We start from the raw sequence: 12,764 nt of genomic DNA, 5'->3' as shown, positions 1-12,764 counted from the left end.
AATTTCTCTGCAATGGAGGCTGGAAGGCCGAGCTCATCCAGTGAGTCCATCTCTTCAGCAGAACCAGTGACTGTCAGACGGGTCAGAACGGCTCGCAGCATCCTGGGGTTTCCCAGGCAAACTTCTTCAACTCCATAAGGCTTTGAAGACGTTACACAGAATGCTTCAGTATGCAAAGAATGATTAAAAAAAAAAAACAAAAACAAAAAAAAAACACTGTAATGTAAAATAATAATTTATTACAATGTAGACTGGGGGTGTTCAGCCCGGCAGGTCAGGACCCTCTGTCCTGGTTTAGATGAGTCTCTGCTGCAGCTCACCTGGATTAACACAGGAAAATTAAAACAGACAAAACTCCCACCATACAAACCTTTATTTGCATGTAACTCTCTTATTCATGTTGTCAACTAATCAAATCCAAAAATGCCCTACATCTATAAATAATTCAATTAAAATATGATACACAAAGTGTAGTCACTGTTTTTACATGATGGTTAAATTTACCTGATAGAGGAATTTCCAGTTGAAGGGAGTCGGTTAGTGGAGTTACCGGTGTGACTAAACAGCTACAGGTGAACACAGAGCAGCTGGTGGAGGACAGGTGGGAGTGAAGGTGGAGGACAGGTGGGAGTGAAGGTGGAGGACAGGTGGGAGGCTGTGGCTGCTGGTCATAGGGGAGATTTTCTGGATCTGTGGCTTTTCCTCAGAATCTGAATAGATCTCAGTTCACCTGTAACAAAAACATTTAATTAAAAACCTGCATAAACATCAGCGTGATTTATTCAATTAATCAAAGTTTTGTCCAATAATACTTGATTATCATGTATTTCTAAGTGGTCTGTAATACTGTAGTAACTCCTAAACACATTGAAGCAACATAAAGGGATCAAACTGAAGGAAACCATGAACAGCTCTCTCTCTCTCTCTTTGCAGCTAATAATCCTAATTACTGCCTTACAAAAACTTTTTACCTGATCCTCTTGGGCTTCTGCTTTGAGGTCTGACATCTTCAGCCAGACGACATTTCTGTACGACTTTCAAATTGTCACCTGAAATTACATATGAGAAAAAAAAACAATCATTACTTTAATCAAATAGGAAACATTCAAACATAAACACAATAATGTCCATTAAGAAAGAGTATGACCAACTCTGAGCGTCCTCTTCATCAGAAAAACGGTGTCTTCAGTCAGAGGCTGTAACACAGACTGCTACAGGAGGTCCTTCCTGCTCACAGCCATCAGCATCAACAACTCTTTGAAGGACCTTGAAATAATAAGATAAACATCAGATCTAACTGGTAATTTAACTAACACTGAATTAAACAGAACATCACCCAGTAGTTTGTGCTGCGATACCAACGAATGTGCTATTAATATGTCCAGCTGCATATTATTTTGTAGTTGATGATCCAGAGTGAAGGAAAAGACAGTGTTTACAGTAGCTTAAGATAAACCACAAGCTCAACAATAACATGCTACTATGGATCAGACTGAACATTTAGATTTTTTGTTCATCCACAAGTAACCATTAACTAGTTTACATTAACTAGACCACTTCAGTGCTTACTGGTCCTCTAGAGCAGGGGGGGGCAATCCTGGTCCTCGAGGTCAGGTGTCCTGCAGCTCTTAATGTCTCCCTGGTCCAACACACTTGGATCCAACAGCTGAATCACCTCCTCAGTGCAGTCAGGTTCTCCAGTCCTGCTAACGACCTCATTATTTTAACTCAGGTGTGTTGAAGTTGAGATACATCTAAAAGTTGCAGGAGACCGGCCCTTCAGGCCTGGAGTTGCCCACCCCTGCTCTAGATTCTGCTGTCAGATTCCAGCTATGGATTAAAAATAAATTATTAAATTCAAAAATATTTAATTAATTCCAAAAGAAAATTAAATGGTGTAACTCCCATTACCTCTCATGGCTGTGTTGGAAAATGTCAGTAAGCTTTGCAAATTTGGCAATACAAAGTATTAATGCATTTATTTTCTTTAATCTGGCTTTTTAAAAAGGACAATGTAGAACTCAAGTTTTTAAATGTTATAATTTTATGTGCTGAAAAATTTAATTCCCACTCAGCTGTACTTGTTGCCAGCAGCTAAACTTCTCCTCAGTAGTAGACATGCGAACTGACGCCATGATGTTTTTTCCTACAGCCCTCAGTATATGAACGAAGCGGTCCGTTCAAACTCTCCCGATTACCTGCTTATCAGTTATGTTGACTCGGTGGCCCAGGACAAGTAACATTAGGGGAAAAAGAGCAGGACACTTCACGTAGATAAATATTTCTGGTCGAGTCAAACTTTATAATAGAGGTTGAGAAGTCATGAGATAATGGCGCCACGTGCTCGAAACGAAGGAGGACGAAGCTTAGCGAGATACAAACGCACACAAAAGGCATCGGCAACAAATTATGTGTTTTTTTACGCTTTAACCACGTGCCAGGTTAGAATATGAAAGAAATAAGTATGGAAACTAATAACTTACCGAACAAGGTAGATCCCATCACTTCCGTTGCTTTTTAACTGCAGAAATCCGAGTTGGGAAGTGACGTCACTCTGCAGAAAATTCATACTTTCCAAATGGAAGTACTTCTTGGACTTTTATTTAAGTATTACTCTCCTTTGAGATACGTTTACATTGCGTTTGAATAAATGCAATGTAGATTATGCAGGAAAGGAAATGAGAAAAAATCGGACTTATAACCATTATTTGAATGGCGAGGATAATGTTTAGACGGGCGTAGAGCCCCCTACTGGCTAAATAAGGTATTGAAGCTAGTAACCCAATTTTTAAACGACACACACGGACGAACAGATGACTTTCAGACAACATTCAGACTCTCTAAAATGACAAAAAGAGATTTTGTCAGAAATATTAACCACCATAAAGGTTTTAAATGTATTAAAATTCGGCGAACGTCAAGTCCGAACATTTGTTTATTTTTTATTAAGACATAGAAGAGACGTTTGCATTAGAATAACAGCAAGAGTAACAAAACAATCTTAAAAATTTATTATTTTGTAGGGAGAAATAAAGCTCTCTGTAATACCTCCGTTTTTTTGGAAGTTTTTTTAAAGCAGCATTTATGAAAACGTCCGGAAGACGTTCAAGAACGTTCAAACAACATTCGGAAGTATGCACTTTGTATAAGAAGTGAAAAATAAAAATTTGATAAAAAATAATAACAGTCATAAAAGTTTTAAAGATACAAAATCTAAATCAAGTGAAATAACAGCAAAAAAAGAAAATTATTTGGGAACGAATGTTCAGAGTGAATGTTCAGACAACGTTTGCTGAACGTCAGGTCTGAACATTCGGTTCGACTTCAGACGACGTTCACGGACGTACTACGAACATTTTCTTGCTAGCAGGGTCTTTGCATAAAGTCTATAATGTCTGTCCATGTGCAGCAGTCAGGGGTGTTAATTATAACCTGTCAAATGACGGAGGGGCTTAAAATTTTCCAGTCATTTAACAAAACTAAATATTCCGTTAATGAGACGTATATATATATATTGTGTGTGTATGCATATATTGATTTATCGACTAGATAGCTCTATATATAAATGTATACACATTATTTCAATTTTTGCCCCCCAGAGATAGCCCTGGCCCCCTTTTGGCCCCCCCAACTTTAAAAGTCTAGCTCTGCCACTGGCATAAACCATCACATGATGATAGGCCATGATGGTAAATGCCCATCAGTTATCACTCATGTCTCTGTTTTGCCCTTTGTTTTGTCTGAATGTTGCCATTTGCCCTAATGTTTCCTTTTCTCTGTTTTGTTTTATTTTGTTAGAAACGGTGGAGTACTCCCTATTTAACCCAGAAAAGGATTATTTTAGTTTACTAGTAATAATAGAAATTGTGGAGTATGCACTATTTAGATCAATGTTATACAGACCAGAAATGGAATCAGAATTAGAATAACTATGAACTTAGAATCCAGAAATACTTAGACTCCTGTTCTCCCAACCCAGAAATGGAATTAGACCAGAAGATACTGAGCAACCCTGAACAGGAGCATCTAGTTTACATACTTTAGATCATCATTATATTATTTTTCTTCTTTTGCTCTTTTTCTTCTTCTTCTTTCCTTTGGTTTGTTATTTTGTTTGTATTTACTTTTAATTCATATAAAACACTTTGAATTACTTTGCTGCTGAAAATGTGCTATATAAAGAAAATTACCTTACCTTACCATTACTACAATTGCAAGGACACTTGCAAAGAAAATATGAATGAATTTTTGTTTTTGCAACTTAAATATTAGACATATGTTTTCTTCACAAAAATGCTTATTTTAAAAAATAAAAATTCTTGTCCAAACTTTGACAAATGACCCGATTGCCCCCCCCCCCCCACACCCCTTCCCCCCCATGGGATTGGGAATGTTATAGGTGACTGTCAAACAATGTCATACATCTCTGTTTCTATAATACTCAGGTATTCAAATATTCTTGTATTCATTGTGACCAGATGTCATGTTTACCCACTTTACTCTGACGAGCAGTTTCTTTACCAAGTCTTTTATTCTCTTCTTACTTTAGTCCAAATATTACAACCTAAACCACATTCTCTTGCGTTTAACACTGTTTCTTGGACCATAATGGCAAGTCTGCTGTAGGAGCAAGTAAGAAAACATGAGAACAAAGTTTCTGTTTTTGTGACAGTTTGCACAAACTTCAACATAAGAGTCTTCAGTTATATGAAAAAAAATAGAACTTATCAAAACCTAAGCTAAAATGTTTATTGATAGTGATTATTTAAACTTCTAATCGTACCAAATGTGACATTCTCACAGATCTGAGTTGAGCTTTCAGATCAGTTCCACCTTGATTCTTATCACTGACACAATTTCCTATGTTTGATCACCTGTGTTTGTCAGAATTGCTGTGGGCCACATACTGTAGACAACATTACTGAATGTGATGTATTTTGAGTGAAAGAAATAAGCACAATGAACATTTAGGTCACTTTGACTAGTTTTATTAATATTTGCATTGCATCAAGCTGGAAAGCATCAATTCTTGTGTATTTGTGGAAAAAGCAGTGACAGTTCAGTCATTTTAATTTCTCATTAGGTCAGCAGCAAAGAAGCCAATAAAAGCAAGAAGCCTCCTCTGTATGTCTGCTTCTGGTCCTGTAGGGTTAAAGAAAAAGATGCAACAAAATCAACAGTTATCACCAGAATATTTTAAAAGCTACGTTCAAGGACACACACAACAGTTCTAAATCATATGGTGTGTGAAACTAACAGCATCTCCTACAGTCTCTGCAGTGATAAAATAAGACATCTCTGTAGGTCAATGCTGATGAGGCAACATAAGTTTTAGCTTGTATATTTTGGAAGTGCAAAAAATATTCCTTCATGTATCATCAGTAAAATATTCTATAATTTTAATAGAACTGTTCATGTACAGTTATTGTAAAATATCACATGTTGCGTGTGACTGAGAATGTTATAGGTACTGCTGTGTAATGAAACATTGAGCTTACTTTGAACTCTCAGAGGAATTGCATTCCCGACGCAGATTGTTTATTTTTAAGAAAATTTGAATCTGCAATGAAATAAAAGAGACATCAGTAAAAGCTGATAGATTTCCTGTCATAAAACCCACTGGACTAACTGATCACTCCACATTTTTAACTTGTACGATTCAGGCCGTGCGGCTCATTAGGGATTAAAAAAGACCTCTAGTATTTTGTGCCCTTTGTCCAGCAAAGGTGAAGGAAAGATTTTGGAAGAAATACTCACTGCATTGATAGAGGCGATTCACCCGGAGGATGTCATTCTGACTCATCTGGGTGGCTCTTCCAATCTCTACGTTTGGGTTGGGGATGGGAACAATGGTTGGCTCTCTGTTCCTAGAGAAGGCAAACCTGCCAGAATATAACCAGAAATTTTATTTCTCTTCTCAGGCACTTTATTGAATCACTTCTTGCTTCCTATTATGCAGCATGAAGGTTAGAGGTCTAAACTAAAATGAAGAATGGTGTGGTACTGAGGAGGTTTAGACTTCTCCAGGCAGTTGGAGGACAAAAAGAAAACAGAAATAAAATAACTTAATATTGGATAACTTGTTTTCCATCTTTGAGAAGACAGCCATAAAAATATTCCTACTCTCGCTCTTTGTTCAGGCAGTCTGGCTTTCTGCTGCTGCTGGCAATGTTTGTAGCACAAGTCTTGCTACAAATATCAGCTGACACTTTAAGAGAAAGTGTCAGCTCAGTGACACACCAGGACCTAGCTAGTCCTAAGCACACAAGTCACTCACTACTACTACCCCCTAACATTTTATTCAGTGGAAACTGAAGAAAATGAAGTCAGTGATCAACAAGAAACAACAGTTTCAATGTGTTGTTTCTCAGGATGAATGTACAGAGCAGACTAGCTCATCAAAAACACCGCATACTGACATACAGACATGTAAGGCCATTCAGGGTTCCATGTAGAACTGTGTTCAAATAATTTATGAAGATTATAAAAAAAAAATGATGGTGACAGCTTAGGAACATCCTCCCCTGAAGAATCCCACTACCCCAAAGGTTCTTGTTGGGCCAAAGTGACATTTAGATCTTATATTTGATTTTACAAAGTTATCATTTCCCTGAACGAAGAACCCAACCAGAAAGCTAAGATAAGATGAAAACCTTTCAGAGGTTAGGATAATGAATGTAGGTGTTACCTTCCATAGTGCATGACAGAGTTGTAGTCATAGGGAGTGCCAAGGTTATTGGTCTGGATTTTCATGAAGTTATGCTCCTGTCCTGTAGGCAGGAAACATAACTCCATGATTCCTCTGAATTATATATTTAGACAAGTTAAGTTCAAAAATTCTTATTCCATGTTTATTTGAACACAGTTATAAAGGTTTGTGTACGGCGGCTCACCAGGGATAACATTCTCCAGAAGGATGCGGACATGACTGTCCCTGTCGGAGCGGGTCTGTTCATGGTTGAAGCCCAAAGCATGTAGCAGCTCATGCTGGACGATCTGATGGAAAACACACCCGTTGCGCATCAACGACACCACCTGACCGCCGCCACGACGGCCAACAAAAGACCAGCACCTGGATTGATACAACATAACTACATCACACCACAAACGACTATCTGCCAGCTGACCTGATGAAGTGGGAGCACTGCATTGGGGTTTTGTATCAGGTTGTTACCCAGAGCGGGACTGGATGTCCACAAAGTCTCTTTCCCTTTGGTGGGGCCTGAAGCGAAGGCAAGTTGAGTTGTGAAATGACTCCAGACCTCTGACGATGATGCTTCTTTCTCTTTGAGCTTGGAATAAACATGACAGGAAACATTATTGCTGTAACTGTAATAATTAACTGTGTGCAAGGATATGTGTTATCATTACTGTATGTTCCTGGAAACAAGCAAAGCAGTTGTGTATGTGAAGCTTCCTATACCCCTGAAGCAAACACACTTACTGTTGAGCTATGATCAGCTATCAAGAGTTTAGATAAAACTGTAAGACAAAGAAAACTCAGGATGCTGTTGGACATCAAGGTACCAAGTTGAGCTAAGCTACACTTTATTTAATATGTCCCAAAGACCATAAACATTTCATATTGAGATATGATGAAAAGTTATAGAGTAAAGAACATATGCTTACTGTTGTATGATTATGTTTAAATGTTTAAGGCTTTTACTTTCTTAAGTTTTTATTATTTTAATCAGATTGCTGTTTATTGATATAATGTGTTAAAATGTGTTGTTTAGGTCAGAGGTTGTCTGCCTTTGACAGTTGTAACAGAAAAGTTCCTGTTTTTTTATCTACACACTTACATGTACATGTTACATTACACAAGTAGAAAAATAAGCAGAATTCAGTTGCTGAAGCACTGAAGACAGAAAGTGATTCACAGGGAAACGCCCTTTTAGGACGTAGTTTAGTTTAGATGCCTAATAGATGAATCCTATTGTTTGGTGCCACACCATGTTTGCTACCTTACTGATGCACAGCTGTGGGCCAGCACTGAAATGAGAAACTATTTCTCTGTTCTTATTATACATTGTATTGGATATTTTTCTGTAATAAATTGGATTGTTGATTTTAACTTTGTTTTCTTGGTTATTCGAGACAATCTCTTCCAAAAGAACATTACTCAATAACTAAACTTGAAGCCATGTTGGGCTTGAGTGCTGTTTCAAACTGCATGCTGTTATATTTGTGTCACTGACCTGAGCGTGCAGTGATGTGAACACACATCTGAACAAACTAATAAATCTTTCTCCACTCTAACAATCTCCTGCCCTGCCTGTTCTGTTCCCCCAACGTAACCACCAGGCAATCACAGACAGATCTTTTTCTTCCAATTAGAGTATTTCTAGCAAGTACTGCATATGTTTAGATGGAAAACAATCACAACCAGCAAATCAAAAATGCTGCAGCAAGCAGCAGGAATGATAAAACAGAACAGTATGATTTATGAAAAACACCATAAAACATGATCAAATAAACACTTCTGTGGCCTTAGAATATTCATTGCATCTTAACTAATATGTTTGAGTTTCTTGAGTTAAAGTGTGACATGTGAAATATATTTTATAATTTTTCAGTAGACTTTTAGAGATAGACTTAGTCAAATATCTCCTACTCTCTCCCCCGCCTCTTGCTTGAGCATTGACAGCGACAATCCACTCCCAGTTCACTCACACTCCCACACTTTTGAATAGCTTGCTACACCACTCACAGAACTGGTTGGAAATCCTGTAAGGAATGTAGACGTTGCCGTCCTGGTCTTTATTCCACAGGCAGCCTCGAGCGGTGCAGGGATCAGCATTCCGTAGACCAGTTGGCAAGGCAATGTCTCCAAACATCACCAGAGGGTCATCCAAGTTCTTCCCTGTCAAATATAAGGAGAGGAAATGTCATTGTGTACTTCCTGTATTGTTAGTATGCAGAGGTGATTATATTCTAATCTTTTACAGTATAAGTTCTAGATGACATGCATACCCAGGTTAGCATTGGCCTTTTCCAGCAGGGTGGAGACACTGAAGTCATCGTCCTCAATGTTGTTGCCTGTGAAACAGAACACAAATTCAGGGAGGTAAGGGTATGAGTAGCTCTGATTACAACAAAACATATGAACTAATCAAGAATTAAAATATCACTAAAGACAATGTTTTAAAGGACATATTTCAGAACAAATGTTCTGAAATACAAGTCAAGTCTTACCATCGTTGTCATCAGTCTTTACAAATAAAGGCTGCAAAAAAGTAGTCGATTAGTCTGAGACAGTGTAAATAAAACACAAAATAACCCACAAATGTTTTCTAGTTTTAGTAGAAGTCATTTTTTCAGCAGAGTGAACTAATTGTTACAGCAAAAGCTCTATAATAATTAGACTTTAATTTCACCTGTGATGTGGACAGGAGCCCACAGAGGAGAGCAGTTAGGAGCATCATGGCTGTTGGATAGCAGCGACTCACTCAACACTCAAGCAAAGAGCTGGAGCTTAGGCCTATATATGTGGGAAAGTCAACTTATTCTGATCCTAAAATGGGAAACTGCTCAACAAAGACAGTTATTACTCAACAGGTTCTGTGGTATCAGTAAACTGTGACACACTTTGCAGTTTTGATGAAATTTCCTCTTGTCTTCTCAAAACACCAAACACAGCCACCAAAATACAATCCATGACTGCTTCCCAATTCAAGCGTAGTGTGTCTCAATGAATCTATTGATAAAACAACATAAGTGGCAGACCTAGAAAATTTGACATGGGGGTCAAAACAATGGCAAGATGTTTTGGCAGGGTGGACCTCTTGATGTAACAAGCCAAGTCATTTAAAGTGAAAATCCCTTAAATGGAACTGACAAAATATCCATAACAACACTGAAAAAGTATTTATTGTTTCTTCAAAGAAAATGAAGACAAGTTTTAAATATATAGTATATATATTTCTCCTCATCTCCCAAAATAAAAAAAACCTCACCACTTTCTTTAACCTCCTTTTGAATGCCATCTCTTCCCATTTCCCCATACAAACCTCATTCTGAGTGTTGTACTCATGAGCATCAGCTTTGATCTCATGAGTACATGAGTACCAGCAAGATCCAGAGGCTGATCATCGCCGGTCAGATCCTGAAGGAATACCAGTCATAGGAGCTCTTCTGCACTAAATGGACACTTTATCCCGGATGAAATGCAGTTTTCTAGGGTTTTTTTCCCAATGGTAAAGGCCTTTTTGCTCTGTGAAATTGATCAGAGAACAAGATCAATTTCAAGATCATGAAATTGATCTTGTTCTGTGAGGTTTCTTTTTCATCACGGCCTCATTGAGAAAAATTTTGAGTATCTGTCAAAAGCTACATTTCCGCCAGAGTTTTCATGTAATACTGCTTTTTAATGATTTGGTATTTATTTAAATCTTCCTTCATTCTAAGTACAGATGTATTTTTCATAGCCATACATTTGCTCTCACTCATGTCATCTGCAGTGGTGGATAGTAACTATAGTTATCGAAATCATTTCTTGAGTAAATTTAGATACTCAAGAAATTGAGTATCTAAAAATATACCTTTTTTGACCTCTGGAAATATTTATTAATACCTTTTAAATTAGAGTGGCACAAACGAAATTATGTGCTGCACAAACCTGCACAAACGTTTGACACCAGTATGTGAGCTCAGTGGTGCAGCAACACTTTCTCTGAAGAAAACTGAACGAGGCTTCTAGGTGAAGACTCCTCGGTTGTCCCTGATGCTGTGAGGCATTTAGAATATTATAAGTAGGCCTTCATACAGCTAGAAGTAACAGTGAGTTAATCAAGACTGGTGTTTGGTTATTACACTTTACCTGCCTGCTTTACTGACTGGTTTCTAGCTGACTCACCAGCTTCCTTTCACTCTTTATTACATGAGTTAAAAGTTGTTACTGAGACTTGAGTGACAGACCAGGAGTCCAGGTCAAGTCTCCAGTCTGAGGGCACCAGGCTGCATCAAGCCTAAAGTCTTTTATTTTTGTGGAACAGTGGAGAGTTTTTCCTCTCCACTGTTACCATGTGTGCTGCATTAGGGATTATTGCAAAGTCAAATATTTGATGTAGTCAGCCAATTTTCCTGAGATATATCAAAATGTAACAGTAATTTTGCAATAGGATGTGAACCTGACTAAAGCTGGATTTAACAATGCACAATTAGAGTTCTAGTATTATGAAGTAATTTATATTTTAGGAAAAAGACTTTACCTGAACTATTAAAACTTCTGGCCTCAGCTTACCGTTTTACAGCTGGAGTCCGAACACCCTCTCCCCATTTCACATGCAAATATTCTGGGTTTTTTCATTCATGCAGCAACGGCTTCAGGCTTGTACTGCTTATTGGAAAGTTATACTGAATAACATCAGCATTTCCCCTCTTTTCCATCTAATCTTCATCATTCAGCTCTGTGAACCAAATTAGAATTAAACTGAATTCCATATTCCATATACCGTAATTGGTCATGTCTTGGCCCAGAGGTTTGTCTTGTGAACTTTTTAAGACATTTGAATTTGCTCTAAAATAACACAATTCAACACAATGCAACTGAAATAAATTGCTTCATATGGACCAGATATTCTTTGTGCATATATGTCCTGGTGTGAAAATGTACTCAACCTCTTTTTGGTTAAAAGTGGGGTTGAAGATTTGTAACAGTTCCTTAGTATTTCCATTGCATTACTTCTTTAAAATGTGGGAACAGTTGCACTATCTATTGCTTGCACCTACATTACAAAAGAACATGTTGAAAGCTTTCTCTAGAAAACCATTGTCTCAAAGAAAATGCTTTGTGCATTTATAACAGTGTCTTCCTGACTTGCAGGGGCATGAAATACCGCTCAGCTTTTGTCTTTTTAGTCACATTTACTTTTATGTAGGGGCAGTGATGTTGATGTAGGAGTTCATCAGACAATTGGTGAATTGCTGGTTCAATCCCTGCTCTGTCTGCCTCCGTCGTTGTGTTCTTGGGCAAGATACTTCACCGCCTGCTGGTGGTGGTAAGAAGGGCCAATGGGGCTGATGAACGGCAACATCACCTCTGTGACTGACCCAGCACATCTGTAGTTACTATCCAGTGCATGTCACATGTATAGCACTTTATCATATCTATTAATTTATTTTACACATTTATTTCACATATACTATCTTAGCATTTCAGACAAATCCTACAATCCAATAAATTAACTTTATTAAATGCAGACTGCATCTGGCAGTTGACAGGCCAGCTTGATTATAAAAAAAGAAACCCCATGTCTCAATCAACATAAGAAGCAAAATACAAATAAAAAATATATAAAGGAGAGGATACATTTTTAACAGTAATATTGGTTCTGTAGTTAAAGTTTTAGAAACAAGATGAAACTTGTTTTTGTTGTTTGCAGACAAAATGCTTACAGTCAAGACAGTTATCATACTTGACTGTATTCTTCAAAAACTGCATAATTTCCTTGCATTTAACTGTAAATTGTGTTCACCTAAAAGGGAATTTTTTTTTTGTCGTTGTTGCTTTTTACATTGCCAACATGATGCTGTTCGTAGAAGCGTTTTTATGTGACCTGTCTGGCAGTGTGAATTGTTGTCAAGGTGAGGCCCAACAGATTTACTTTCACAAGTGGAGCATTACCACTTTCACCATGATGCGCTATTCGATATATGGAACTTTATCAAGATATATGACTTGACAAAGTCATATATCTTTATCAAGGTAAATGGCCATATATCTTGTTAAAGATCCATATATCTTTTCTGACACAGATACAGAA

At 37.6% G+C, this 12,764-nt stretch overlaps 1 protein-coding gene and 1 long non-coding RNA gene across 2 annotated transcripts; both read right to left on the bottom strand.

Moving 5' to 3' along the window:
• Positions 1-532: 532 nt before the first annotated feature.
• Positions 533-1,634, bottom strand: LOC106940515 (uncharacterized). Its single transcript, XR_001423118.1, has 3 exons — positions 1,570-1,634; positions 972-1,266; positions 533-730 (listed from the first exon to the last, which is right to left on the bottom strand). It is a non-coding gene; the product is annotated as an uncharacterized LOC106940515 (long non-coding RNA).
• Positions 1,635-4,972: 3,338 nt separating this feature from the next.
• LOC106940513 (high choriolytic enzyme 1-like) lies at positions 4,973-9,485 on the bottom strand. Its single transcript, XM_015023277.1, has 10 exons — positions 9,378-9,485; positions 9,196-9,226; positions 8,974-9,039; positions 8,711-8,863; positions 7,175-7,292; positions 6,894-7,072; positions 6,689-6,770; positions 5,758-5,882; positions 5,499-5,560; positions 4,973-5,142 (listed from the first exon to the last, which is right to left on the bottom strand). The coding sequence occupies exons 1-9, from the start codon at positions 9,423-9,425 to the stop codon at positions 5,508-5,510; spliced, it is 855 nt and encodes a 284-aa protein (XP_014878763.1). The 5' UTR covers positions 9,426-9,485; the 3' UTR covers positions 4,973-5,142; positions 5,499-5,507.
• Positions 9,486-12,764: the final 3,279 nt, after the last annotated feature.

The sequence above is a fragment of the Poecilia latipinna genome, unplaced genomic scaffold (genome assembly GCF_001443285.1).
Source record: "Poecilia latipinna isolate Pla-1442-1.1 unplaced genomic scaffold, P_latipinna-1.0 Scaffold3260, whole genome shotgun sequence".
Taxonomy (NCBI): Eukaryota; Metazoa; Chordata; class Actinopteri; order Cyprinodontiformes; family Poeciliidae; genus Poecilia; species Poecilia latipinna.
Note: the sequence above shows the minus strand (reverse complement) of the source record. Positions and strands in the feature narration are given on the sequence as shown.